At 48.1% G+C, this 27,013-nt stretch overlaps 2 protein-coding genes across 4 annotated transcripts in view; one reads left to right on the top strand and one right to left on the bottom strand.

The window, feature by feature from the left end:
* Ddb1 (damage specific DNA binding protein 1) overlaps positions 1 to 13,300 on the bottom strand; it is a 32,347-nt gene extending 19,047 nt beyond the window's left edge. The window contains exons 1-10 of the mRNA XM_005331527.4: positions 13,092 to 13,300; positions 11,751 to 11,899; positions 10,491 to 10,607; positions 9,930 to 10,151; positions 7,936 to 8,050; positions 6,703 to 6,800; positions 5,751 to 5,909; positions 5,158 to 5,241; positions 4,462 to 4,578; positions 3,774 to 3,876 (exon numbers count right to left, since the gene is read on the bottom strand). Coding sequence (XP_005331584.1) covers positions 3,774 to 3,876; positions 4,462 to 4,578; positions 5,158 to 5,241; positions 5,751 to 5,909; positions 6,703 to 6,800; positions 7,936 to 8,050; positions 9,930 to 10,151; positions 10,491 to 10,607; positions 11,751 to 11,899; positions 13,092 to 13,152 — 1,225 coding nt within the window. The 5' untranslated portion in view covers positions 13,153 to 13,300. The remainder of the gene's footprint in view (positions 1 to 3,773; positions 3,877 to 4,461; positions 4,579 to 5,157; positions 5,242 to 5,750; positions 5,910 to 6,702; positions 6,801 to 7,935; positions 8,051 to 9,929; positions 10,152 to 10,490; positions 10,608 to 11,750; positions 11,900 to 13,091) is intronic.
* Positions 13,301 to 13,348: 48 nt separating this feature from the next.
* On the top strand, positions 13,349 to 25,645 carry Tkfc (triokinase and FMN cyclase). Of its 3 annotated transcripts, XM_005331526.5 has the most exons (19): positions 13,349 to 13,495; positions 13,756 to 13,824; positions 14,772 to 14,887; positions 17,288 to 17,477; positions 18,322 to 18,432; positions 18,528 to 18,709; positions 20,027 to 20,105; positions 20,376 to 20,465; positions 21,087 to 21,121; positions 21,200 to 21,284; positions 21,372 to 21,461; positions 22,153 to 22,269; positions 22,641 to 22,760; positions 22,950 to 23,087; positions 24,086 to 24,192; positions 24,295 to 24,398; positions 24,542 to 24,575; positions 24,689 to 24,778; positions 25,111 to 25,645. In XM_005331526.5, the coding sequence occupies exons 3-19, from the start codon at positions 14,885 to 14,887 to the stop codon at positions 25,270 to 25,272; spliced, it is 1,737 nt and encodes a 578-aa protein (XP_005331583.2). In that variant the 5' UTR covers positions 13,349 to 13,495; positions 13,756 to 13,824; positions 14,772 to 14,884; the 3' UTR covers positions 25,273 to 25,645. The 3 variants fall into 3 exon arrangements, with proteins under 3 accessions (XP_005331583.2, XP_021586279.2, XP_077902049.1); XM_021730604.3 differs by lacking the exon at positions 13,756 to 13,824 and having other exon boundaries at positions 13,382 to 13,495; XM_078045923.1 differs by lacking the exons at positions 13,349 to 13,495; positions 13,756 to 13,824 and having other exon boundaries at positions 14,658 to 14,887.
* The last annotated feature ends 1,368 nt before the right edge of the window (positions 25,646 to 27,013 follow it).

Here is a 27,013-nt window from a genome sequence, read left to right as displayed (position 1 = left end):
CAATCCCCAATACCACAAAATAAATTTTTTAACTGTTTTGTTTTTTGTTTTAAATATTTATTATTTTTAGTTTTCGGCGGACACAACATCTTTGTTTGTATGCGGTGCTGAGGATCGAACCCGGGCCGCACGCATGCCAGGTGAGCGCACTACCACTTGAGCCACATCCCCAGCCCATTTTTTAACTGTTTTGAGCCTGATATTTTATATTTATTTATTTGTTTTTGGTACTGGGGACTGAACTCAGGGGTCATTACCACTGAGTTACATCCCTAGCCCTTTTAATTTATTGAGACCAGGTCTAAGATGTCCTGGCTAGCCTCAAATGTATAATCCTCCTACCTCAGCCTTCCAAATCACTGGGATTACAAGCATGCGCCACCCCACCTAGCAATATTTTACATTTTAATTTTAGACTGGGTAATATTTTTCCATGACTCAAAGTTAAAATTTATTTTTAGTTTTGGGAATGTAGTTCAGTGGTAGAGCACTTGCCTAGCATGTATGAGATCCTAGGTTTGACCCCAGCACCCCCAAAAGAGGACTTTTTTAAGTCTCACCACCATACCTTTCCAACCCACCCCCCAAGGTCATCCCTACCCATTTTTCATCTAGCCTTCTAATTTTTTTTTTAATTTAAGGAAATAGGATAAACACTATTACAAGCAAATACAGACATAATATACTATCACTGTTCTTTTTACTTAACAAGCTATGTTGGAGCCCTTATGAGAACACAGCACTTCTTCATTTTCTATCCCTACACAGTAAAATTAGACAGATAGACCCATTTATTAACAAGTCTCCACTGACACTTTCTCAACATTGTGCTCTAACATATAACACCATAAGGAATGAGCTTGCACCCACGCCACTTTGTACACATGAAGGTCTGTGGAGTAGCTTCTTAGAACCAGGATTGCAGCTAAATCACAAAAATCAACTAACTTTCTTTTTTTTTTTTTTTTTTTTTGGTGGTCCTGGAGATTGGACCCACAACCTTGCACATATTAGAGAAACACTCTACCACTGAACGATATCCTTAGCATTTTTTTATTTTGAGACAGTCTAAGTTGCCTAGGCTGGCCTCAAACTTGCAATTGGCTTCAGCTTCAAGCCTTCCAAACAGTTGGGATTACAAACATCCATCACCATCTGTGCCTCAAAATGCAATGCTTCATGTTAACACATTTCCTTCTCTAGAAAAGAATGGTACGGCTGCTTGCTATTTTTTGTACCGAGAATTGAACTCAGGGGCACTTGGCCACTGAGCCACATCCTCAGCCCTATTTTGTATTTTATTTAGAGACAGGGTCTCACTGAGTTGGTTAGCACCTCATCATTGCTGAGGCTGGCTTTGAACTCAAGATCCTCCTATCTTAGCCTCTCTAGCCGCTGGGATTACAGGTGTGCGCCACTATACCCATCTTGCTGTTTTTTGGGGTTTTGTTTTTTTTTTTTTAATGGTAGATGGACACAATACCTTTATTTATTCATGTTTATGTGGTGCTGAGCATCGAACCCAGTGCCCCACATGTGCTAGATAAGCACTCCACCACTGAACCACATCCTCAGACCCTGCTGCTTTCTTTTTTCTTATGTGACGCCTGTTACCTATCCATACATATCCTTTGTCAATTGGGGAACAAAAAATCTGGTGGTTTCTTTGTGAAATTTGTTATAAATTAGGAAGACTGGGCTTTTGTCTAAAAGATGAACCACAACTCTTGTATCTGTCATTTCTTCTGACTCAGCTTGCAATGTTTTCTGTTTTTATTTGCAGAAATGTTTTGATTTTATGTAGTTGAATTTATTGACCTTTTTAGCTTCTGTATCTTGATACATAGTTTAAAAGACATTCCCCATTCCAAAATTTTAAAGGAATTCACTTTTTCTTCTAGACTTCATATTTTATTTTTTACATTAAATCTATTTAGCTTCTAGTGAAGTATATAATGAGCAGTAGATAAAACATAAAATTGTAACCAAATTTATCATTTCAGAAGTGACTACCAATCATCTCTATCCCACTGAATCAAGATGCCACTACTATCATAAAATATATTTTCACATGCAATTCTATTTATGGACTTTATGAATCTTCTATGAGATTTTGTCTATTCATGCACCAATAATACACTACTCCTTTTTGGGGGTGGGGGTGACAAGGGTACCTCTATATTGCCAGCTTGCCTTGGAACTCTGGGTTTAAGTGATCCTCTTACCTCAGCCTTTAGGATAGCTGGGACCATAGGTGCTTTGATAAAGATCACACTTAGGGCCTTGATCACACTAGGCAAACACTCCACCACTGAGCTAGCTACATGTCCAGCCCCCGGCTATACTTTCAATTACTGAGGCTTCTGAGTGGGTTTTAATATCTGATAAGGATTAGTTCCTTCTCATTACTCGTTTTGAAGTTTCCTAGCTATTCTTACTTCTTTTTCTACTTGAACTTTTTTAGGTCAAGAAAATAAAAAAATCTAGTTATTTCTTGGTATTTTACGTTTATTATTGTTGTCTCTTTTCCTCCACTATTCCTTCTAGTCGACTATGTATACATGAAAACTATTGATTTCAATGTATTATTCTTATACCTTGTTGACTTAAGAATTCTTATCTGGGGTTGTGGTTCAGTGGTAGACTGCTCGCCTAGCATGCATGAGGCACTGGGTTCAATCCTCAGCACCACAAAAACAAGAGATAATGTGTTCACCTAAAACTAAAAAAATACATATTTTTTTTAAAAATCTTATCTAAGTTTTTCAGCTGATTCTTAGGTTTTACAGTTATCTTTTCCTATGTACTTCCATGCACCTCTATTTGTCTTTTCTCATCCTGTCTTTATTCTGACTTACTTTTCACAAAATGTACAACTTAAAGTTGATTTTGCTTTAGATTCTATCTGACATTTCTCCTTCCTAATAGGTGAATTCACCCACCACACTTAGTGACGTGATTTGTGTGATATCAACTCTACTACTGTTTCAGGTTGTGTTTACTATTTATACATTGTAAAAATCTTTCACTATATAGCCTTTCTCTAATCTCCTTTTGATTATAATTCTTCTGAAATTCAAGAAGATTTAATCTTATTCTAAAAGTTATATTTAAGCCAAATGCGGTGGCAAACAACTATAACTCCAGTGACTCGGGAGGCTGAGGCAAGAGGGTCCTAAGTTTGAGGCCAGCCTGGGCAACTCAGCAAGACTTTCAGCAACTTAGCAAGATCCTGCCTCAAAATAAAAAGACCTTGGGCTGGGGTTGAGGCTCAGCGGCAGAGCGCTCGCCTCGCACACGCGAGACCCTGGGTTTGACCTCAGCACCACATACAAAAATAAACAAGTGAAATAAAGATGTTGTGTCCAACTACAATTAAAAAATAAATATTTTTAAATAAATAAATAAAAGAGCTGGGGGTATGGCTAAGTGGTAGAGCATCTCTGGGTTCAACCCCCACCCAGTACCAAACACACACACAAAAAAGTTTATACATGTACACTTATGTTTAAGAATTCTACCAGTTCTTCTGTCTAACCATTACGTTTAACCTATACTCCTTTCTTCTTTCCCTACTCCTCTATTTCAATACCTGAATTTGATCAGTAATTTTTTTTTTAAGTTTTCCTTTTTTCTTTAATATATGTTCAAGATTCTACCACAAGATTTGTAATGCCTCTTCTTACTCCTTTATTTTGCTCTGGCTCACACCAAATGTCTTCATGATAGGTAACAAACCCAAGACCTACAGCCTTTGTCCACCTAGAAACTACCTTTGATGCCTGGTAAGTCGATGCTGGCATGTTCATGGATTCCAATTCCATTCCGGATGATCCGCAAGGAACCTTCCTTGAAAGCCCCAGAGCAAGTGACCAGCTGCAAGTAGAGAAAAGGTTTCTAAGAACTACCAACACTGGGGCAATCATACGTGCTATCCCTAAATCCCAGCACCCTTACTAGAGAGCTCGATTTGAGAATGCAGATTTAGCAGAGGTCGATCTCCAGAGTCGCTCAAATACGCCAAGCAGACAGGATGTCTTACTTCTGGAAGTCAAAAGCTCCCACCATTGATTGCTCCTAACAAGCTTGCTTAGATCCAAAGTCTAGTTTACTAGAAAGAGCAATGATCTGGAGCCAGGCACTCCTGCCATTTATTACACAGGTGACATTGGGCAAGTTATTCAAACTTTGTCAGCCCTAAATTTCTTCTCAGATGGCCAAGAATCAATTCCTGTCTAGCAGGGTAATGTATATAGGGTGCTTGGCAAATGAAGACAAACACGTAATGAATTAAAGTTTTCCTTACATCCCTGGGATTAGTGAGTAAAGCTCTTAAAAGTATGTTCAGTGTACACTTCTAGATAAGCACAGCAAGAACAGTTTGAGTGAGCATGACAGTTTAAGTGGGCTTGACAGTTTGAGTAGGCATACCAAATATCCATCTCCACATAACCCTCTTACCTGTCCCTGCCCCTGCCTCTCCAGGTCCACCACGCACATATCCACGATGGGTCCTAAATTGGTAAAGGTTTCCATGGCCACTACATAGGAGCCTTGTTCATTGCTGTCAACATTGAGCTAAGAGTAAAGAAAGATATTAGTCCCAGAACAACCCCTAACAGACCAACAGTAGAGATGGTTATTATCCAAAAGAAAGTCTCAATCCTGTAGATCTGTCCTTGTACTCCAACAGATGCTCCTAGAAGGGGGACTGTTAACATAAGGAACATGGCTACTCCACGTGACATGCTAACTAGTCAGCAAGTTCTAATTCAGGGTCTTATACACGGGATTTCAGAGAAGCAGTGATTTTAAAAATTAAAGTAAAATGTTTGCATGCATTTTTTTTTTGCAGAGCAGGTCCACTGTTAGTACTCTAGAGGGGATCCATTACCTTACACTGTGACCTATTTGAGAGTAGAAACCAGGTCTTGCTCGTCATGGCACCCACAGCACCTAGCACCTTGCCTGACACATTTGCTCAAGAACCCGGAAGTCAAAAGCTAATCAGGGGTAGGGTGTTAAATTAACTAAGTAGAAAGCTGCAGAGCAGGGATGTGGGAAAAGTGTGAGAGGCACAAACACAGAGAAATTTGATGAAGAAACAATAAGTATAACAAAAAAAAAAAAAAAGAAACCGGAAAGATGTCCTCTCACCTTCACAAGCTGGGAATCACCTAAGCGAGACCCGACAAACACAACACCATTATCGAGGTACGTCAGGCATTCAGCAATGGAGGTCTAGAAAAAGTCAGCACATGAGAGAAATCAGGATGGAGCCCACATGGCCTCTAACACCTAGAGAAACTCTCCACTGAAGCCACCATTCAGAAACTTTTCTCCACTCAAATCCCAGGCCACACTAAGCAAATGTCACTACTATATCACTGAAGTTTATGATTCACCCCTCCACTCAGAAAAGTCTATAATTTAACTTGTACATGCCGCTCCAAACCTCTAAATGTCACTGTATAAGCATTTAGCTTTTTGGGAACCCCCTCCCAGGACTATCAACACTACATTAATCTTTTAATTCCATACTGTATCATTTGTTTCTGCTTGAGGTAGTGCCTAGGAGCCTGTGAGATTCTCTAACATATAACTCATTTGAAAATAAACTTTTTCACATCAGGACTGACAGCTTGTTGCTAGTTGTTAAGCAACATAATTCCCAGAACAGAAGTGAGAAAACACATCCATCATCACTAGGCACCTAGGAGATGAGACAGAGGAGTAGGGACAAGTCCTACCTCTCCGAGGAGTTCCACACGGAGATCTTTGAGGGTGACAGTGCCATCCATCTGCTCCTCCTTCTCCAAAAGCAGCATGAAGAGTCGTCCCTCCATGTCTCCCAGTAGGTATCTAGAACCGTTAGGATCCACCCGATTGTGGCACACAATTGTGCTTTGCTGCCAGTGGAAGGGAACAGTCCTTAGAGTAACATCACGCAAACCTGAGCTGACCACTCCCTTTACCAAATCCAGCCATTTCACCAGCAAGGAATACAGTCTACTTACATTACATGATAAAAAATGGACAGCTCTATTTATTTTTACCATGAAAATGATTTTGTGAGGCACTCAATTAATATACCCTAAATGTTTACTCACATATTGTTCTACGTAAAACAAAAATATATATCATTAGGGGGCCTAGAGGGTGTAGCTCAGTGGTAGAGCCCTTGCCTAGCGTGTTTGAGCCCCTGAGTTCAATTCCTAGAACTTGCTGCAAAAAATAGAAAGGGAGAAGCTGCAAGTGCAATTATTTCACTAGACTCTGAATGTATCACTGATGTTATTCTTTATTCTCAAAAAGAAAATTTTTTATTCAATTTTTAAGGTTTAATTTTCATGATTTGAATGTTGAGGCTTGAAAATTTTAGGCTCATTTTTAAATTTCTATATAATTTATCAACATAACTTAGCAATAATTTATCAGTATATTATATGATTTGAATCAAAACTTTTTCCTTCTTAAAGTTGCCCAAGTTGATGAATAGGATAAACCTATTTTGATTGGTATTTCTTTTACTTAACAAGCAAGCTCTTTGTAAGCAAAACAGGCCAAACCATTTGTTTATATACATAGTGAGTAATGTGACAGATGTCTGTAAATCTCCTTTTGACAAAAGGGAACTAAAGGAGTAGCAGAGTAAGAACTAAGAAAGAAGAGGTCTAAGAAAAAGGTAAAAGGCTTGTTCACCTTGATGATAGGAGGGGCAATCGCCAGGTATTTGTCACCATTGTGATAGGTGATTGACTCCTGTCCAATGATGATGGCTCCTCCAAAGGGCTCTGGGACTGCAGAAGAAAAACAGCAGGGTTAGAATGCTCAGCACTTTGGACTTGCCAAACCAGAGGCAGCAAGGGCACTAATCCAGATAGCCCTAAGGCAAACTTGAAGATAATCATTATTTTAAAAAGGACATTGAAGACCAAGAAAAACAACAGCCTCTTGAGAGTCCCAGGGTCTCCAGCAAACTAAGCAGGCACTCTGCCATTGAGCTACACACAGCCAAAGGATTCATTCTTTTTTTTTTTAAATATTTTTTTAGTTGTTGATGGATCTTTATTTTATTCATTTATTTATACGCAGTGCTGAGAATTGAACCTAGTGCCTCTCACATGTGAGGCAAATGCCCTACCACTGAGCCACAACTCCAACCCCATCCTTTCTTTTAAGATGGGATCTCCCTATGCTGCCCAGGCTGCTCTTGAATTCCTTAGCTCAACTGATCCTCCCACTTCAGTCTCCTGAGGCTGGGAGTACAGGCACCTAGCAGGGTTTTTTGTTTGCTTTGGCTTCTCTTTTAGTGCTTTGCTCTTTCCATTAGCAGGGATCTTCTTCATGTTCTCCCACGTGCATTCTCCCCATGTTCTCTCTCAAACTCATGACCCTTTCTAATAAGCCTCAATTGTTCCTTAACTTAAACTCCCCCCATTATCAGGGCCATCATTAAGAAGAGTCAATTTTCTCTTAATTAAAGAGTCTTAAAACTTCTCTACCAGGCAAGACAGATGACATAATGTTGGGGAAAGAACACAGGATAAGGGGTGGTACAGCCTGGATTCTCGCCCAGGTCTTGTCACTTCTGTGCAGGCCTGGGCAAGTCCCTCTGGCCCTGTTTCCTCATCTATGAAAAGAAGTCAGATTAGATAAGCTCTATTGGTCTCCTTCAGTTTTATGTTATGCCCAGCAATAAAACAATGAGACTCATCTCCAATGCGACTCTGCATCTCAAGTAAAAGGAAAGTTATACTTTCGAGGGGAGGAGTAAAAACAGAAAATCCAAAGACAAATGGAAAAAGCATTAAAAAGCACATGAAGATGAGGAGGGGTAAACAACACACACCACCAGTGCTAGAGCACCAAAGGTGAGAAAGGCAACAAGAACAGGAGAACGGAGGGAGGCAAATTCCGGAACCCGTAACCAACCTGCAATCACCATGGAGGCTTCAGCCTCTACGTTTTCCTGCTTCCATGGGCCCTTATTGAACTCCTTCTCTCGGAGAGACACCTCATACGTTTTCACATGCCGCCCCTGAGGGTCCTGGGGAGAAGGTGGAATGATTAGCCCCTAGGAATGGTGATTCTTGAATTGCCAGTCCGAAAGGGGCCAGAAACCACCACCCAGGTTCAGACAATTCTTCCCATCTTTGTCCATCAGCATGCTAACAGTCACCTGCTGAGCCTGTGATTAATCAATTTCCAAGCAGACCACTGCCTGAGATTACTGTTTCTAAACCTCAACCAACTGAGAAAGGTTTCAACAGAAAAAAATCAACCTGTCACCTTGCATTGAGCACTGGAAGAGATGCATGTATGTTCCTCAACCTCAAGGAACTTACAAAATAGCCAGAGAAAAACACATTGTGAGGGTAACTCTTAAGAGATTTAAAAAAAAAAAAAAAAAAAAAGACACAATTCTTAAAAGCATTCTGTGGGGTGGGGTGATGGGAGAGCTCCTCTACAGGAGGACTCCTCTTCAGTACTGCCACTGTCAATGCCATCTTCCCCTGAATCGTGACTCTTCCCCTCCTTTTTTGGAATCATGACTCACGTCAGTCTTGGGGCTGCCAAAGTCACCTTTCGAAGCTAAAGAGCAGGGACAGGGAGAAGGTTATATACAGCCAATGGAAAATGGCTTCAACAAAGGCCAAAAGAGTTTTAAAAGTTATGGAAGGAATTCAATGATGTATTTCAGGGCAGGACCACACCTCAATCACTGTGACAGCTCCTGAAGCACAAGCATGAGTACTTTCACATGGGAGGCACTCAATTATTTGTCAAATTAAATTGTTGGCATGAAACAGGAGACAGTAATTTTTAGTTGATGAAAAGACCTTCCCATTAATGAGTAAGGGTAAGACCCATCTTTACAAAAAAGTTCAAACAAGGGTGGATTGGGGCCACTGAGACAGAAAAATGAAGACGGTTCACAACAGCCCTGGATCTGGAAACAGCCAGCCAGCCTTGAAAAATCATCAGCACTAATGTTTTAGTGACCTGATATCTACAATACTGCAGAAGGCAGAGAAGCTCACAGGTTTTTATGTTTTTTCAACTCTGAAAGCTAGTAGATCAAACAAAATCTCCTAAACCTGTTTCAATTTTATCTAATTAAACTTTATTCCAACCAGCCTTAGACTATAGCACTTACAGTGACGCTAAGAAATACACAAAAGTACATAAGTATTTCTAGCACTTTACACAGCTACCAGAGTGTTTATATGACACACACACTACCCGGCTATGTGGAATTAGACAGTCACTTCCTTCTGTCATTTATTCAGCCACATGGAAGTGAAATGACCTCAGGCTGGCCAGGCCTTTGTTAAAAGTCTAGGATTTTACTAAGATATTGGCATGTTAGACTGGAGCTCCACAACCCCACCCCCACTTAACAGATCTGGACCAGAGAACAGCTGCCCAGGATCAGCTCTGCTGAAGTTTTAGGCACAGACTAAAATAGAAGTCAAGAGCCAGCAAGTCACCAGAAAATGAGTACTAGACAAATGCAAACCTCTTCTTAGAAGACAGATACAGACATTTGCTCTTTGCTCACAAAGGCCAATTCTAGATAATTTCTCTACGACTAAGTTTTCATAATCCCCTAGCATTCCAGTAAGAGACTCAGACAAAGCATAAACTGGGTCACCCTATAAAACCTCCAAGGCCTACAAACAGAGTATAATCTCAGGATTAAAACCTGTTACAAGTCCTACAGAGCTTGCTGCCTCTACAATAAGGACTTTGCACTCAAGAAGGAACCAAAATCAGGCCCATATTAATTGTATCGTTCAAAATACTTTAGGACAAACACATTCAACACTTCTCCCTATGCTACTACCAAATTCAGACAGTCCATTAGCAAAAACCAATTCCCATCATTCCAACCAGTTTTCCCCTCTCTCCTCCCAATTCAGTACCTGGTAGACAAAGCAAATGGTGGGTGCTTGACAACCGTATAGGAACTTGACATCGATGACGTGCAATTCCTCCAGGCGGATGTTAAAGGCCTTGAGCTCTTTATTGTCCCGATCTAGTGGAATAACCTTGAAAAGGCCATCGTAGAGTCGCAGGCCAATCATTCGACACTCTGGGTCAATGATACCAATAATGCCAGTCTCTGAGGGGCGGCCAATACGGTCCTAAGAAACAAAACTGGGATTAGGAAAGAACCTCAACTTCCACAAAGTAACAAAACATCAGGCCAAAAAAACTGTCCTTCCCAGGATGATTTGAGAGAGGCAGGAAAATGAGTAACATCCACCTGATGTGCCAAGGAGCCCAAATACTAGTAAGTACCTTTTTGGTTTAACACTGAATCTCAATACATTATTCCCTGTGCCTTGGACTCTCAAAATCTTAAGTGTTTTTTCCTTGTTTCTTTGATCACATAGAGGGCTATCCTGGCACTTCAGTGTTCCTCACTGAATCATGACAGCCCTACCTGAAAAACTCTCATCAGCCTGAAGCAGCCATCTCACCTGGACGTTGCCATGGGCTCGAGTAATGATATCAATGCTCTCGCCGCTCTGCTTATACTCCAGGATGCAGGCATTGTATTTAGCTGTCAAGATAAACAGCAGGTCCTTGCTCTCCCCCTGGAAACCAACATTATGCCATCAAAAGAGGTCTTTCAAAAACAGGAACAACCTGTCCAGCCTTTAAGCATCATTCTTTAAGCATGCTAAGCTCTTTAAGAACTTCCCAAATTCTTCTCTCCCTAAAGAGAAAATACATGGTGAGTTTGTAACATACACTATGTACACACAAGCCCTAAGGGTATGTACAAAAGGCCAGAACTGATCTGGTAAACACCTAGTCCTTGTTTTCATGATTCGCCATATCTGCTCTATATACACTGTTTTGATCTATTTTGCATTCAAGCTAATCTCAATCATTCCAATCAAATTCTGAAAGAAGAATGTAATTCCTCCCCATTCCTTTCCAAATATTTGGAGAAAAAACTTGGTGATAACAATGAAAGCAAAAATGAATCTGCAAAATCTTAACACAAACTTTAAATACATAAGTGCTTTGTTCAAAGAGTTATAATTGAAATGCTGAACCCACAGTTTTCTTGTCAGATTCAGTTAAGATATAATGAAACAATGGTGGTTATCTAGATAAAAACATTTGAATTATAATAACAATGATTATGAGAGTTGTTAACATGATGGTGAATGCTTCTTATGTGCTAACACCCTGTGTTACTGAATCATTTAATCTTCACAACCCAAGGGATTGATTACTATTATCCCCACTTTGTAGATGGGGAAATCAAGGCTCTGAAGGGTATCCCAAGTGATAACTAAAGTGACACCTAAAGTGAGAACACAATGAAGCTAGGACTGTTCCACTCGATATATCCTACCCTCTGAAGCACTAAGCACTATGGTGACCCATATTTCAAACTGCTTTAATTTCTCCTTCCTGAAGAAGTCAACTTAATAAACGTTTCCCTAATGAATCTCCCCTACTTCCAGGAAGTTTGTTAGGAAAAGTATACTCTGAAATTTGCTGCCAAAACAACCCAAGGCTGGGGCTGGGGTTGTGGCTCAGTGGTAGAACACTTGCCTAGCATGTGTGAGGCACGGGGTTTCAATCCTCAGCACCACATAAAAATAAATACATACATAAAGGCTCATAAACAAAAATATTAAATAAACAAACAACAACAAAAAGAAAACAACCTAAGACCAACAGTTTTCCTTTTATTGCTCATCACAACTGGAAACACTTACCTTGGGCCTGAAAAGCTCCATGACTGCAATCTTCCCATACATGCCCACCTCCTTGACTGGCCGAAGCCCCTCTGCAGTGACCACATAGATCTCTAATCTCGTGTTTTTGGCAATCAACAAGTTCAAGTCTTCGGCTGAAGTAAAGTGTCCTGAAAGAACAGGTCCTCTAACTTTTGAAGCTGAAGGAAGGGCCTCCCAAGCCCTCTAAATAATCTTATCACATGTACAACTAAATACCCCCAGAACTTGCATTTACTTCATGAATTTCTCTGACTCCTTCTGTTTACTCCTCTTCTTGCTAAATCCAGCACCCCCAGGAGTCTCACTTCACGCATTCAACAAAGCTGCTTCCCTAATCAGACTAAGAAAAGTGAACTAGAGGCCAAAGAGCAGAGTGTCCTTCAATGGACAGTGACTGAACACCCTTCAGATGACTGTTGAATTTTACTATACAAGGGTATAGTAAAATAGACTCTAAATGAAGATGCTGGAGAAAGTGTTTGTCTCTTCCAGTCATCTAAAGCCTCGCCCAACTTTTGCCAAACAGACGGGGTCAAATGAAGAAAATTCCCAGAGCTTTCTGTATTTTCTCTATGCCTCTTGCCCTCCCAGCAATCTACCAATACCACTTTTAGACATCTAAACAACGGACGTTTTTTTCTAGAATCATTATTAGCGTTTACATAAACGCACAAGTTCGGGGTCTGCACATTCAGCCGAGAAAGTGAGTTCAAGATGAATATTCTTTGGTTCTACACCTCAGTGTCCTTTACGATCCTAGCACACAGTCAACAAGGCAAATCCAGCCCGGGGCTGGGCCAACCAAAACCTCTTCTCCAGCAGCGCCCTCAAGTAAACAACAGCCCCAGGCGAAAGGGTGGGTCTGGAGAGGGCTACTCTTACTCTCTGGGTGAGTGCGGACATAGCTCACATTCCTCCACCTCCCGGGGGCCCCCCAGACTCCCCACGTGAAAATTCTGATCCCAAAGGCGCCATCACCACCACCCCTTCCCCCGACCACAAGAGGCCAATCTCGAGGTTCAAGCAACGCTGCACAACCAACCCACACTTGGCTCTCGGTCCCACTGGACCCGGCCGTGTTCTCGAGGCCAAGTGACCTCCCAGGACGAAAGGGGACCCTCAAGAGCAGGTTCTATTGCCCCAAAGGCGCGTGTTGGAATCGCGCCTTTGAGCTCGGGGCTGGGGACGTTCCTCCGCCGCCGGCGCCTTCCATTCCCCGGCCCGGTCCTGCCCGGCCGCCCCCGGGGCCGCGAGCCTCCCTAGGCCCCGGTTCCCACCAGCTCCCTCCCTCGCCAGGGTCTCCGGCCCTGGAAGTCTCACCGGTCACGCAGCCGTTCACGGCGGTGGGCTTCTGTGCCGTTACCACGTAGTTGTACGACATGTCGAGGCCTGGACCGGCCCGTCGGGAGCCGAGGGCGACGATAGAGAGATGGACACGAGCGAAGAGACAGGGAGCCCCCACCCGCGCGCAGCCAACTCTACTGCCGCTGCCTCCGCCCCAGAAACACGTTGCAGCCCAGAGCGGCCGGGGCGCGGGGCATCACGGGACGGCCTCACCTGGCCTCTTGGAGGACTCAGGCAGCCCAAGGCAGCCAACCAAGGGAAGCGCCACCCCCCGGGGCTCCGCCCCGTCCCTTACCGCCGGAGCTCGCAGTGCCCGGATGAGGGCGAAGCGTTGGGGGCCCTAGCGAAGCCCACTTGCTGCGGAGCTGGCCGAGACCGGGGTGAGGGGGCTGGAAAGGTGTTCCATTGTCCCCTGCGTCCTCGGAGCTCGCCCGCCGACACCTGGCCGCAATCCTCAACCCTCGTCCTTTCGCAGACTCCGTCCTCTTTCTTCATTCATTGCTCCAAAATTGCTGAACCCCTTTTGGAGCCGGAAGGAATGCAAAGGCCCTGATAAGGGAGGGAAGGCACAGGGATCCTGAGTAAAACAGTGCTTTCCCCCCTACCCCCCGCCCCCTTAACTCTGTTTTCTTGAATCCAGCTGAAGTCTCCACCTGGCCTTAGGACACCTACCCCGCCTCACCTAGGACCCACCAGGACGCTCACCTGGGTATTTTATTCTTCACACTCTGAAGGGCCCACTAAGACACTTGCCCAGCATTATTAGAGCCCCCTCCCACCCCAGTTGTACCAGAACTTCACCGGTGAGAACCTTAATGACCCAGGAGGGTATAGCTGTCAGTCCTGCAGCCTTCAGGCCAGGCCACATCAGACAGGCTCCCCAAAGAGCAGGAGGAGCTGTGGCTTGCAGCACATGCAGAATGCCAGAGAGGAGCTAACTTATGTTGCAAAGATAAGGAAGCTGAGGCTCAGAGAGAAAATGGTTTTAAGACCCCCCCCCCAGTAAGTTGAGGCAGATGTAGGTGCAGAACCAGGTCTGGGTTGTTCTCAGTGCATGTGTGCACAGTGAACCTGGGTGACCCCAAGACACAGCAGGACCAGGATGAGCTGAGGTATGTGATTTACACATGGGGTTTCCTACAGCAGGACTCACCTGACATGGAGCACTGAATTATCAGTAGAAGCAACACAGGCTTTACAAAAAGACTGTAGACGTGCGTTTGAGCCTGACTCAAACACCAGTACACTTGGACAAGGAACTAGATAGAGCTCTGTTTCCCAGAAACAAAATGAGGTCACACAGTTGGCTCCCTCCTGGTGTAGTGCCCAGGAAAACAAGAGTGAGTGTGTGAAGACCTTTGTAATTTTTTCACCATAAGCCATGCCCATGTAAGTGATGAAGTTACTCAACTTTGCTCCTTGATTAGGAGGTGGGCGCACTGCTCCTGGACATAAAGGCAGCGCCGTGCCCAATACAGATCGATCTATCTCTTGGCAGCCAAGCATGAGTGTGAACCTTGGTCAACCCCATGCCGTTCTCCATCCAGAGCTCACGAACTAGAGTTTGAACTTGGATCAAAGTCTAAGGCAGCTCCCTAATTCCTGAGGCACTTGAGGAGTGGTTGTGCCATTCAACTCAGCAGCCTGTCCCCACAGGTGCTGCTTTCACCTCCACTGTGCTCAGACCGTGGTGACACCCATAGGATTGTCCATCCTACAGCAGCTCAGTGCAGAAGTGTGGACGCAGGTTGCTTCAGAGCCTCCCCACCATGGTGAGTCCTGAGGGTGGGAGGCCAGGGCAGGGGAGAACATGGTGATCTTGAAGCAGTAGGGCATCCCTGTCCTGAGCATCCTGGAATTCCTTGTGCCCTGACAGAAGAAATACTGTTGCCTCCTGAGTTTAGGAGGTTAAAAGAGAGGCTCATCCTCTTTCAGGGCCTGATCTCTGCTTCCCTCCCTTTGATCAGGCCACTGGTCCTAGCCAGGCCTGAGGCTTACCTCTAAGCCCCTCTGAAACCTCTCTGTCTGGGCCTGGGTTATACATTTAGAATATTAACAGTTACTTGCTCTATAATAGTTGCTGTACTAGTCACAAAAGGAATCAGGAAGTATGACCTTGTGCCTGTTCCTGAACCACATGTGGTCTGGTCTCACAGCTGGGGTTTATGATGCGGGAAGCTCTGGGCCTTTGCTCCAAGCCCACTCTAAAACTCATCTGAACCTAAGCAAACATTAAACAGATCAGAGTTTAGATTTTAGCCTGCCATCCACCAGCTGTGTGGACTTTTACAGAAATCTTGACCTCTCTGAGCCTCTTTGTCTTCATCTGCAGAACAGCAGATTAAAGCCTGCTACCAACTGTCTGTGAGGTGTTGATCAGACCAGAGTTCTCTTGTTCTTGCAAATGCCTGATCTCCTTTCCCTTTTCATCCCCTTAGGTCTCTGGGAACCAGAGATGGCACTGGTCCTTAAGCCCTTCTCTGGCTCTGATAGAGGGGTGGTTGAGACAGATTCTTGGAGGATAGTGGTGTTGGAAGCTGAGCTTGGAGTTGACCCAGCTTCCAATTTTACTGTATGTCCCAGACCCTAGTAAGCTCTAAGAGCCACATATCCATGCCCTTTCTAGGGCAAGACCTGTCACCCTGCACCTCCCTTCAGTCACTTGAGAAAGCAGCCTGTTATGGCCAAAAGGGAACCAGCTTTGGAGCCAGGAAGACCTGGACACTTGCTTGTTGTGTAACTTTTGGGCAAAGTCTTTTAACTGTGTCTCAATTTCCTCCTTGGGCTAATCTGTCCTCCACAGAGTTATTGGGAAAATTAACAGGGAAGTGTTCAGAGGAAACGTGGCTCCTTAGGACCTAAATCAGCTGCAGGCTGCCCCTGGACCACAAGGTGGCGCTGAGAGCCCCTCTGGGCCCACACTAGGCCACCTTTCCCAGTCTCTTGAGGACAAAGGCAGGAGCTTTATCTCAGGTCCACAGCCCTAGCTCAGTGGGCTCCTGCTTTCAGAGCCTGTTTGGGGCATGGCTGCTTTTTATTGAGCTTTTGTGAAGTCTAGTAAGTCTCTGTTTTGAAGAGAAAGACTTGAGCTCTGGCCCAGCGTAGTGGTGTACACCTGTAATCCCAGCAACTCAGAGGCTGCGGCAGGAGGATTGCAAGTTTGAGGCCAGCCTCATCAACTTAGCAAGGCCCTAAGCAATTTAGTGAGACCCTGTCTCAAAATAAATAAAAGGGACTGGGGATGTGGCTCAGTGAAGACTTAGAACAAGAATGTATCTTCGCTGAGTTCTCACATGTCTGCCGAGCCCAGGTTCCCACCCCTCTAGCCCCACACTGCTCACCTCTCCCTGTACCCCGCCATCATCTCCTGAGCTCCACCTGCCCATGGCCTGCCTCCTAACGCTGCCCATGACCAAGCAGCTACTGTGGGGGCCCTGCACACCTGTCTTGCAGGCCCCTGGTTGCTTAGGATGATCTAAGTTGTCGCCTGGAGCCACCATACTATTTCACACCCCCAGGCTGTGGCTGGATGCCCTCCGCCTCCTCCCTCCCCCAGGACCCACTCCCTTTTGCCTGTCTCCTCCTTACCCTTCACAGAGACTTCCAGTTTGTCCTCAGGAGCTGAGGTCCTCTCCTGTGCTCCCGTGGCATATGTGCCTTCCCCTGGTGCAGCCTGTGGAGATGGTCTCTGTTTCTACTGAGGCAGGAACAGCACTCTGCTTTCCTTACACGCAGTACCCAGCACTGGGCCTGGCCTACCAGGAGCCCAGGCCAACGGGCCTGCATTAGAGCATTGGGTAGGTGTGGTGCCTACCTGGACCCTTCCTCTCAGGAGCCTCAGCCCAGGGCATCTCCTTCGACTAAAGTAGGTGTCGGGCCCCAATTTCTTCAGTTTTTTATACTGAGGATTCATCTCCCCCATTTTCTTTATATTGAAATCATGGTGCAAAAAGTGAATGAACTTGGCACTGAATAAAAAGTCACAAATTAAAAAGGGAAGTCGGAGACTAACATCTACCAGGTCAAATGTGGCCCAACTCAAGATAGTCCTGAGGTCACCCTGGAGCTCCTGGGTGAACAGGAGCAGATCTCTGGTGTAGCCCAGTGCCTGGGAAGGCTGCAGGTATCCCTGCTGACCACATCCTGAACCTCCCCCTCCTCCTCTCTCCCAGTCCTCTAAGAAACTGGTGAACTCGGTGGCAGGCTGTGCTGATGATGCCCTGGCTGGCCTGGTGGCATGCAACCCCAACTTGCAGCTCCTGCAGGGCCACCGTGTTGCCCTCCGTTCTGACCTGGACAGCCTCAAGGGCCGGGTGGCACTGCTGTCAGGCGGGGGTTCTGGCCACGAGCCTGCCCATGCTGGTGAGTATGCTGGGTTTGAGGACTCCATGCTGGTATGAGGTACAGGCCAGGTACGGAACAGGGGTTGGTTCCCACTTACCTCCCTCAGGCTCAGACCTGGGCCAGCCATAGCCTCTCTCTGCACCTTGATTTCTATATCTCGGGAGCACGAGCTTGGGCAGGTGAACCCCTGGGCTCTTGTAGCCCTGAGGTCAGTGCTTCTGTGAACTTCCCTGGCCTTCCAGGCCCAGCTGGCCCACCCCTTCCTGACTGTCTAGCCAGAGCAGGACCCATCTTCTGCACCCCACTTTGTGGTTTCCCACACAGGGACAAACGTGGGTTTTCTTCTGTTTGGAGCCAGGGACATGAGCCCTGCTTGAGAGCTCTTGGAAGCAGCTGCCCAGGCTTTGTGTCATTTGTACCTTTCCTGTCTCTCTTCAGCAAATCTGTTCATTCACTCAGCCAACATCAGTGGGCCCGCTGTGTGCCTGGCCTTGTCCTTGACACTAGGGGTACCCCAGTGAGCCAGACAGACATGGTCCCTGCTTCCATGGAGCTTAGATCCCACTTAGGGCAGACAGTGGCCTGTAAACACAGAGAGTGCAAAGGGACATAGAAAGACCATAGGACGGCGTGAGGACCAGCGAGCCTCAGGAGGGGGTGAGTGCCTTGGGGTGAGAGGTCAGGAAAGGCCTCTCCAAGATGACCCCTGAGAAGGTGTCAGCCATGTGAAGATCTGGGGATCTTTCAGCACAAGCACGCAGTGGGGCTCACCAACCATAGCTCTTAGGCACGTGGGAAGCCCCGGGGACAGTGAGGGCAGGCACAGTCCCCACCCAGCGTCTTCACACCTCCTGGTCTCCAGGCTTCATCGGGAAGGGGATGCTGACGGGAGTCGTCGCAGGAGCCGTGTTCGCTTCCCCAGCCGTGGGCAGCATCCTGGCGGCCATCAGGGCTGTGGCCCAGGCGGGCACAGGTGAGGCTGGTGTGTGGGGAGGGGTGCGGAGGGGGGAACACCCTGAGGGTGGATGAGGGTCGGCACTGAGAGGGCTCTGCTGGCTGCTCCTGCAGCGGGGACCCTCCTCATTGTGAAGAACTACACTGGGGATCGGCTCAACTTTGGCCTGGCCCGGGAACGCGCCCGAGCAGAAGGCATCCCTGTGGAAATGGTGGTCGTCGGGGATGACAGTGCCTTCACGGTCCTGAAGAAGGCAGGCCGGAGAGGCCTCTGTGGCACAGTGCTTATCCACAAGGTGAGCGCCCACCCAGGGCACTGAGACTGGCCACTGTCCCTTTGGGCAGCACCTGGTAACTAGACCTTTCCATTCACTCCTCGCTGACCCGGGAAGGCCCACCATCCCTCAGCACCTAAGTCCAGAGTGCAGGCACTGCCCATCCCTCGCTTCCCGCCCCTTCAGCCAGGCGGTGGCCCTATTCTGGCGCCTCTCCACAGCCTGTGTTAGCACCTTCTCCCCGCTCCCTGCCTGCGTTGCCTTGGTTCAGGGCTCATCTGACTTGCCCCCCTCACCAGGCTCCCCCTGCTTCCTGCCTGGCCAGTCGGCTCTCCACAGTACCGTCAGAGGTGTCTTTCAAAAATGTGTATCAAAGCCAGGTGCAGTGGTGCACACCTGTAATCCCAGCGACTGGGGAGACGAAGGCAGGAGGACCACAAGTTTGAGGCCACTTAGGCAACTTAGCAAGACTCTGTCTAAAAATGTCATTAAAAGGCTGAGGAAATAATTCAGTACTAAAGCTCTCTGGGTTTAATCCCCAGTATCACCACCACCCCCAAAAAAGTGCTATCTGACCAGTGTTTGCTCACTGAAAACATCTTGGGTTACCAGAGTCAGCCCAAGCTCCTGGTCAGGTGCCCACCACACTCCTGCCCTTCTTCCCTGACCCTCACCCCTGGCTTCACCTCCCAGCTTCCCTGCCTTCCTCCATGCTCTGGTAGCCCCAGGCTCTGTGCCTGTTGGGCCAGGCTCACCTCTGAGGCTTTGCTCGCACTGTATTTATGGCCTGGCGGCTCCTTCCCTGGCCAGCCTCCTGTGGCTTTTCCAACCCTGCCGTCTCTAGTCTCAGCTCTGAGGTCCCCTGCCTGGGAAGCTCTCCCTGCTGGCTGCAGAGTCCCTGCTGGCTAGGAGCCGTTCAGTGCTCCTGTGACGCTGCCACCTTCTTCCCCACCCTCCAGGCGGAGTTTCCTGAAGGCAGCGACTGTGGCTCACTCCTCTTTTTTTTTTTCCCTCACACATAATAGATAGCAAAATTGGGTGGGTGAGTATGTGGACGGGTGGGTGTGTGGATAATATTTTGTGGGAGAAAACTCTAAGAAAACTGGTCACCAACTGGTGTTATTGGACAAGTTCCTCCTGGCTCCCACAGACTGGAATTCTTCAAGATTCTGGGCAAGTACATTGAATGGGGGAGGACACTCTGCCCTGAATGTGATAGGCCAAGTGACTGTGGAAATCCTAGGATTCCTTCTCCCCAACAAGAATTCTGTCCCCCAGCCCATTGTCTACCCTCAAGTAGTATAGTGACTGCCCCCCTGGGGACCTGTGTGACTGCAGGTGGCAGGTGCCCTGGCTGAGGCAGGTGTGGGGCTGGAGGAGATTGCAAAGCGGGTGAGCGAGGTCACCAAAAGCATGGGTGAGTATGACCCCAGGGATGGGGTGGGCCAGGGACACTCCTGGGGACATAAGAAAGTTCCTGTCAGCTGCATGGAGGGTTTTCCATTTATTCCCTAGGAATGGACGGAAGAGCCTGGTGGCCTTGGGTACAAGAGCTAGGTTTTCTGTCATTACTGAGATATGACAGAGAAGAGGACGCTCAGCAAGGGCTTCTGTGACATTATTGCTGCCCATCCTGATGCCGAGGCTGAGAGCAGAACAGCCAACCCTCTGTGTCTCATTCTCCTAGGTACCTTGGGAGTGAGTCTGTCCTCCTGCAGTGTCCCTGGCTCCAAACCCACCTTCGAGCTTGCGGCCGATGAGTTGGAGCTGGGCCTAGGTAAGTCTGTGGCCACCCCACTCCCAACCCTGCCTGCTCCTCTGCCTTGGGTTTTGCCCACTCTAAGCCCTGAGCCATCCTCCTAGTCCTCTCTACTCTCCTAGAGCTGTCCCCTAGGTGGTCTCAGTATTCGTAAGTGGGCACTTGAGGCCCAGCCTGGCCTGGCCTGCCTGATTTCTTCCTGCTCGCCATCCACCCCAGGATCCAGCTGCAACTCTGTGCCTCACCCACTTGCCTTTCCTCACACCATTCCCAGTCCTGCCCTTGCTCAAATGCAGCCCTTCTGCCAGGGACACCAAGCTGCAGCTGTGACGCTTTCCCTCGTCATCCCAGGTGTCCAAAGTGATGGGTGTCAGCCTCCTAAGTTCTTGGCATGACTGATGACTGCCTCCAGTTAGAGCCACTTGGGTCCCTGGCTACCTCTACCACCATGTTGTAGCTCCCCCAGAGCAGAGACTGTGTGTCCTTCATTGTTCTGTCCATTTCCGTCCCCGTTATACTGTCCATTTCTGCACTCCCAGTGCCTAGCCTTTTGCTGAGCACTTAGTAAGTTCTTGATAAAACCTGACAAGTGAATCCCCAGGCCCTGAGCAGGTCGGCAGTGACCACATCTCTCTGCAGGGATCCATGGGGAAGCTGGCGTGCGCCGGGTAAAGGTAGGTGGACTCCCTGGCCCAGGCCAGCACAAGGCTAAGGCCACCCAGACACAGCTCATTCCTGGCTCCCTCTGACAGATAGCAACTGCCGATGAGATTGTCACACTCATGCTCGACCACATGACGAATGCCTCCAGTGTGTCCCATGTATCTGTGCAGCCAGGTGAGGGGCCTGTCATTCCCTGTCTGTCCTTCCTAGACCTCTGGGCAAGTGGTACCCAAAGGACTTACTTCACACACCCACCCACAGGCTCCTCTGTGGTTCTGATGGTCAACAACCTGGGTGGTCTCTCATTCCTGGAGCTGGGCATCATGGCTGATGCTGTCGTCCGTTCTCTGGGTAAGTCCACACTGGGAAGGGACCCACCCCAGCCCACACTGGACGTAAGAAGAGCATCTGAGCCGGATGTGGTGGCACACACCTGTAATCCCAGCAGCTCAGGAGGCTGAGACAGGAGGATCTTGAGTTCAGACCCAGCCTCAACAACCTAACAAGGCCCTAAGCAACTCTATTAAAATATAAAAAGGGCTGGGGATGTGGTTAAGCACCCCTGGGTTCAATCCCTGGTACCAAAGAAAAGAAAAGCCACTGAGGTAAGATATTGAGATGGCTCAAAACATGGACTGTGCAGTCACACGAGCTTGAGTGAGAGTGTCACTGCCACTTAATAACTGAGGGCCTTGCACCTGTTTCTTTTCCATAAACTGAGAGGAGTAGTACCTGCCTTGTAAGGTGGGTGTAAGTTTAAATGAAATCAAGCCTACGTAAGACAGCACAATGCCTGGAAATCAGTAAATGAGGCCTGCAAGTACCCAACTACTCCCAAAGAGGGGACACCTCGAGAGAATGTGGTTAATTTGGGTGTTATTGAGAGACACCCTAAGAAAATCAGGACATCTCCCTACTGACTTCAGGGCTCCAGCTTCCAAGGTCCTGATTTTCTGAGATTCTCTTTCTTTCCCTGGTGCCCTGAGGAGGAAGTCTGGGACGAGGGCCTGTCCCTCATGGACTTCCTTGCTCTGTCTTGCAGAGGGCCGAGGGGTGAAGATCGCCCGTGCCCTGGTGGGCACCTTCATGTCAGCCCTGGAGATGCCTGGCATTTCCCTCACCCTCCTGCTGGTGGATGAGCCCCTCCTGAAACTGATAGGTGAGAGCTGAACTCTGGGCTGATCCAAGCCAGGGCTTCTTGTCACCGGAAAGAGCCAGCTGGACTTGCAGAGGCCCGCAGGCTGACTGTGACAGAGCTCTGGACTATGAAGGCACCCTCTGGCTTTTCCAGCCCTCTTTTCTCTCACTTGACTCTGGAAGAATTGTACTAGGACTCTCCCCAGATCCGCCTGAGTTTTCCCCTGGGACCCTCTGTGCACCCCGCACAGTAGCCTCTCAGCACGTCCTTGTCAAAGTGTGCAGTCCTCTTCCTGGCTGCTAAGGGAGCCAGGCCTCAGATTTGGGTGGGAGTCCAGACTCTGCTTGATCTCTGGCTGGCCAGTTATGCCCAAGTTGTCCTGCTGTCCCTAGATGCTGAAACCACTGCTGCAGCCTGGCCTAATGTGGCCAAGATGTCTGTGACTGGGCGGAAGCGGAGCCGGGCAGCCCCCATGGAGCCCAAGGAGACCCATGATTCCGCCACTGCAGGAGGTACCAGACCCTGCTGCTGGGGAAGGAGCAGGCATCATTGGTGACACAGGGCTTTGACTTAGGCCCCGGAGGGTGCAGGAGCGTGCTGTGAGCTATGCAGGAGTCCTGGCACCCATCCCTCCCACATATGACAGGATTGGTCCTGAGAAGGGCCAGGTGGTCCTCTGCGCCACTGTCCTCCTTTTCCAGGTGTAGCCTCTAAGCAGATGGTACTTGTGCTGGAGCGGGTGTGCACCACCCTCCTGGGCCTGGAGGAACGCCTGAATGCCCTGGATCGGGCTGCTGGTGATGGCGACTGTGGCACCACCCACAGCCGTGCTGCTCGAGGTTGGTGCCAGGGCCCTCTGGGGTCACAACGGGATGGTATGGCACACTGGTTCTTAGATTTGGGCATTTTATGAAACAGAGTAGCTTCCAAAATATTTAGAGAGTTGTTGGGTTGCCACCTTTTTCTTTGCCAAATAAGGTCACTTGTGGAACCCCAGCACCCCTCTCACCTATTTTCCTCAAAAAAAGGTACTTTGGCCTGGGGGTGTAGCTCAGTGGTAGAGCACTTGCCTAGTGGGAAGGGAGGGAGGGAGGGAGGGAGGGACTACCAATGTGGGAGGTTGTTGTCTCACAAGAAAATGGAATCCTTACACTGAATAAAAACAGATTCAAGCCAGACTCATCTGTCATCCCTGTTTTTCTCAGTTTGCCTACACCAGTGAAATCTTTTAATGGTCCAGCATCACTCATTCAAGAAAAATGTATTCAGTGCTTCCTGTGGGCCATGCTCATGAGTCTGTGATTAAAAGAGTGAATGAAGGGGCTGGGATTGAGGCTCAGTAGAGCGCTTGCCTAGCATGCGCGGGGCCCTGGGTTCGATCCCATCACCACATAAAAATAAATAAATGAAATAAAGGTATTGTGTCCAGCTACAACTAAAAAATAAATATTAAAAAAAAAAAAGAGTGAATGAAGCACACAGAAGTCACCACTCTTTCTAGGTATGATGGTGCATACCTGCAGTCCCAGAGACTCAGGAAGCTGAGGCCAAAGGATCGAAAGTTTGAGGCCAGCTTCAGCAACTTAGCAAGGCCCTAAGCCACTTAGCAAGACCCTGTCTCAAAATAAAAAATAAAAAAGGGCAGGGATATCAGTAGTAAAGGACTCCTGGTTCAATCCCTAATACCAAAAGCAAAAGAAAAGAAAAAGAAGGTGATTACTGGATGACCCTCAGTAAATAAGACCAATCAATAAAACATGTAAGCTGTCAGCGCGACAGGCCAGGGCGAGAGCGAATTGGGGCACGCTGAATCCCTCACAGCACTTTCTTTCTGCAGCCATCCAGGGGTGGCTGAAGGAGGGCCCACCTCCTGCCAGTCCTGCACAGGTGCTCTCCAAATTGTCCGTCCTGCTGCTGGAAAAGATGGGAGGCTCCTCTGGGGCGGTGAGTGTCGGCGACCTCAGGAGCAGAGGGCTGACGGGCAGGATGCCAGCTTGGCCAGGCCCTAGGCCAGCTCCACAGGCTTAACCTTTGCATCCTCCCCAGCTCTATGGCCTGTTTCTGACTGCGGCTGCCCAGCCTCTCAAGGCCAACACTGACCTCCCAGCCTGGTCTCTTGCCATGGACGCCGGCCTGGAGGCCATGCAGAAGTGAGCCAGAGCCCTGTCCCTTAGAGCCCAGGGTGTTCTGGGGGAGGTAGTTGATGGACTTCACCTGCTCCTATCCCCAGTCCTTGTCCCCACTCCAAAGTGACTGCCTACAGCAGACCTTGTTCATTCTCTTTTCCTGCCAGGTATGGGAAGGCTGCGCCAGGGGACAGGACTATGGTGTGTACTGGGTAGTGCCCCCTACCCTCCTTCCCGCCTTTGAGCCTACAAGCCCTGTAGGCCATTCTCAGTGGGAAGGCCCCTCTCAGCCCCTCTCTCCTCACCTTCTCCAGCTGGACTCTCTGTGGGCAGCAGGACAGGAGCTCCAAGCCTGGAAGAAGCCAGGGGCTGATCTGTTACAAGTCCTGACCAAAGCTGTCAAGGTGAGTTAGGCCAGGCTTTCCACCCAGGGAGACAGGCATGGGTCTCCATGTGACCTCAAGCAAGTTAGTCACCTTCATGTGCCTCTGTTTCCTTCTTTGTAAAATGGGGATGAGTCTCTGTCTCAGAAGGCGATTGTGAGACTAATGAGATCTTGAGCCCACACCCAACCTGGGACACAGCAGGGTGGCAGTAAATGGTGTGCCTTTCCCTTTCTATTAGAAGGAAGTGAAAGGTGACCTCTCCACTCAGTGATAGGGCAGAGGGCGCTGGGTCAGGCTGCAGGGCAGAGGCCTGGTAGCCTGTCCTCAAGCCCACTCCCATGCCCCCTCAGAGTGCTGAAGCTGCAGCCGAGGCCACCAAGAACATGGAAGCTGGAGCTGGAAGAGCCAGTTACATCAGCTCTGCGCGGCTGGATCAGCCAGACCCAGGAGCAGTGGCAGCTGCCGCCATCCTCCGTGCCATCCTGGAGGTCTTGCAGGGCCAGGGTGTGTGATGGCTTCCCTCGGCCTCCGCTCCTCTCTCACTGCTGCGCTGCAGTGCTCGACGTCACTTCTTTTGCCTTCAGTGGTCACCTTCCCCCTTTCTGACCGCAGGGCCTGTCCTCTACCAGGTCTCTAAAAACTGCTCCACCGCAGACAGCTCCTGAGCTGGAGTGGGCCCCAACCCTCCCTCCAGCATTGCTCTTTCCCACCTCAGGGAGGGTGGAGCCCCCGGGCTCTCCCCACTCAGCTGAGCTTCAGTGATAAAGCATCCTGCTGGCCTTTGGTTTTAAGATTCCAAACCTCTCCCTGTAAAAGGCCTCTGCACCTGAAACCAAGTCAGTGTGGAAAAGAAAACTAATAAACCATGGTGAAGCCATAAAGCCACTGCCTTCTCCCAGGATTCTCTGCCCCAGTTGCTGTGATCATGACCCCCTCTTCCCAGACCCTCCGTCGCTACCTGTGCCCAAGGCAGGCTCTGCTCTGCCAGGCTGGTTCTGTTCCCATCCTCCTGCCCCCACACACACACAGCGCACTGACGTGCCTAAGACTTTTTTTTTTTTAACCAGATTAACAGTTTAGTGGGTCTTTAGGGATTGGATGGGCATTTGGGACATAAGAAAAAAAAGAAATTACTGTACTCTAAAGCTCAGCTATAGATCAGAAGTTGTAGCCATGCCAGCCCCTGGTTCTTTCTAGAACAATCATTGATGGTCCCTGGACCCCAGTTGGCAGGAGGGACTGCTGAGTGGCGCTGATAAGAGATACCACATACACACAGCCACACCTGTATGTTCTCAACACAGAGTGGCTGAAGGCACTTGGCCATAGACTCCAATATCCATGGTTTGAAATCTGATTCTGCTTTCAACCAGCTGCATGAACTTAGGTCTATGCCTCTGTGATCTGTAAAGTCAGAAGAGAGTGCCTATCTTATAGCGATTGGAAAGGATTCAAGCGAACCAACAAGGTGATTCAAGTGCAGACTGAGCACTCGCGCTCTGAGAGTTAGTGTTATCACTATTGTCAGCCACCTGCCCCTCCCGTCCATTCCACTACCATGTGGCATCTACAGCTGATCACATTAGGAAAAGGGCCCCTTTACCCCCAGCACCTGTTTCACCCAAACTTGACTCCTGGTTCTTGAGCTTCTCTGCCCAGCCATGTCACAGGTACCTGACCATAGATTGGTGTCAGCATGTACAGGTATGTGCCTAGCAGGCAGGAAGAAGGCTGGCAGCAGACTGTGCATCCCAATTCTGCCATTTCCTGACTGGTGACCTCAGGCCAATCTTTGTCCTTTTTGAGTCTTGTTTTCTAGATTATAAAACAGGAAACATTTCCTTCCTCATAAGATGAGCCAGTGCCCAAAAACCACTATTTAGGACATCCACACATACATGAATCACATGCAATTCCAGGAAGACACACAACTATGTGGATTTTTAGTACCTTGTGGCTGGCCTGTCCCTAGGTCTATCTGTGAGGGTCAGACATGTCCTGAGATTTTGTTCTAATCTTCATTTTATTCATTTCTTTATACATGGTGCCAAGAATTGAACCCAGTGCCTCACACATGCCAAGTAAGTGCTCTACCAGTCAGCCCCAGCCCCAGCCCCTGAGGTTATTACAAGTTGCCCCAGGGCTCATTTACAGCAGTGTCATTTCAGCAGAGACAGCTTTTGATATGTTTTGTCTTCTCCAAATTCACATGTGGAAATCCTCACCCCCAGGGTGATGGGGTCACCAGGTGGG

Source organism: Ictidomys tridecemlineatus, chromosome 4, assembly GCF_052094955.1.
Source record: "Ictidomys tridecemlineatus isolate mIctTri1 chromosome 4, mIctTri1.hap1, whole genome shotgun sequence".
NCBI classification, from domain to species: domain Eukaryota; kingdom Metazoa; phylum Chordata; class Mammalia; order Rodentia; family Sciuridae; genus Ictidomys; species Ictidomys tridecemlineatus.
The sequence above is the reverse complement of the archived record's forward strand: the minus strand, read 5'-3'. Positions and strand labels throughout refer to the sequence as shown.

What these genes read in the sequence shown, in the direction of transcription:
- Tkfc (XM_005331526.5), top strand. An exon ending in CCACAGCCGTGCTGCTCGAG is followed by an intron (nt 23,088 to 24,085) that starts GTTGGTGCCAGG and finishes TTCTTTCTGCAG; the next exon opens with CCATCCAGGGGTGGCTGAAG. An exon ending in TCCTGACCAAAGCTGTCAAG is followed by an intron (nt 24,779 to 25,110) that starts GTGAGTTAGGCC and finishes ATGCCCCCTCAG; the next exon opens with AGTGCTGAAGCTGCAGCCGA.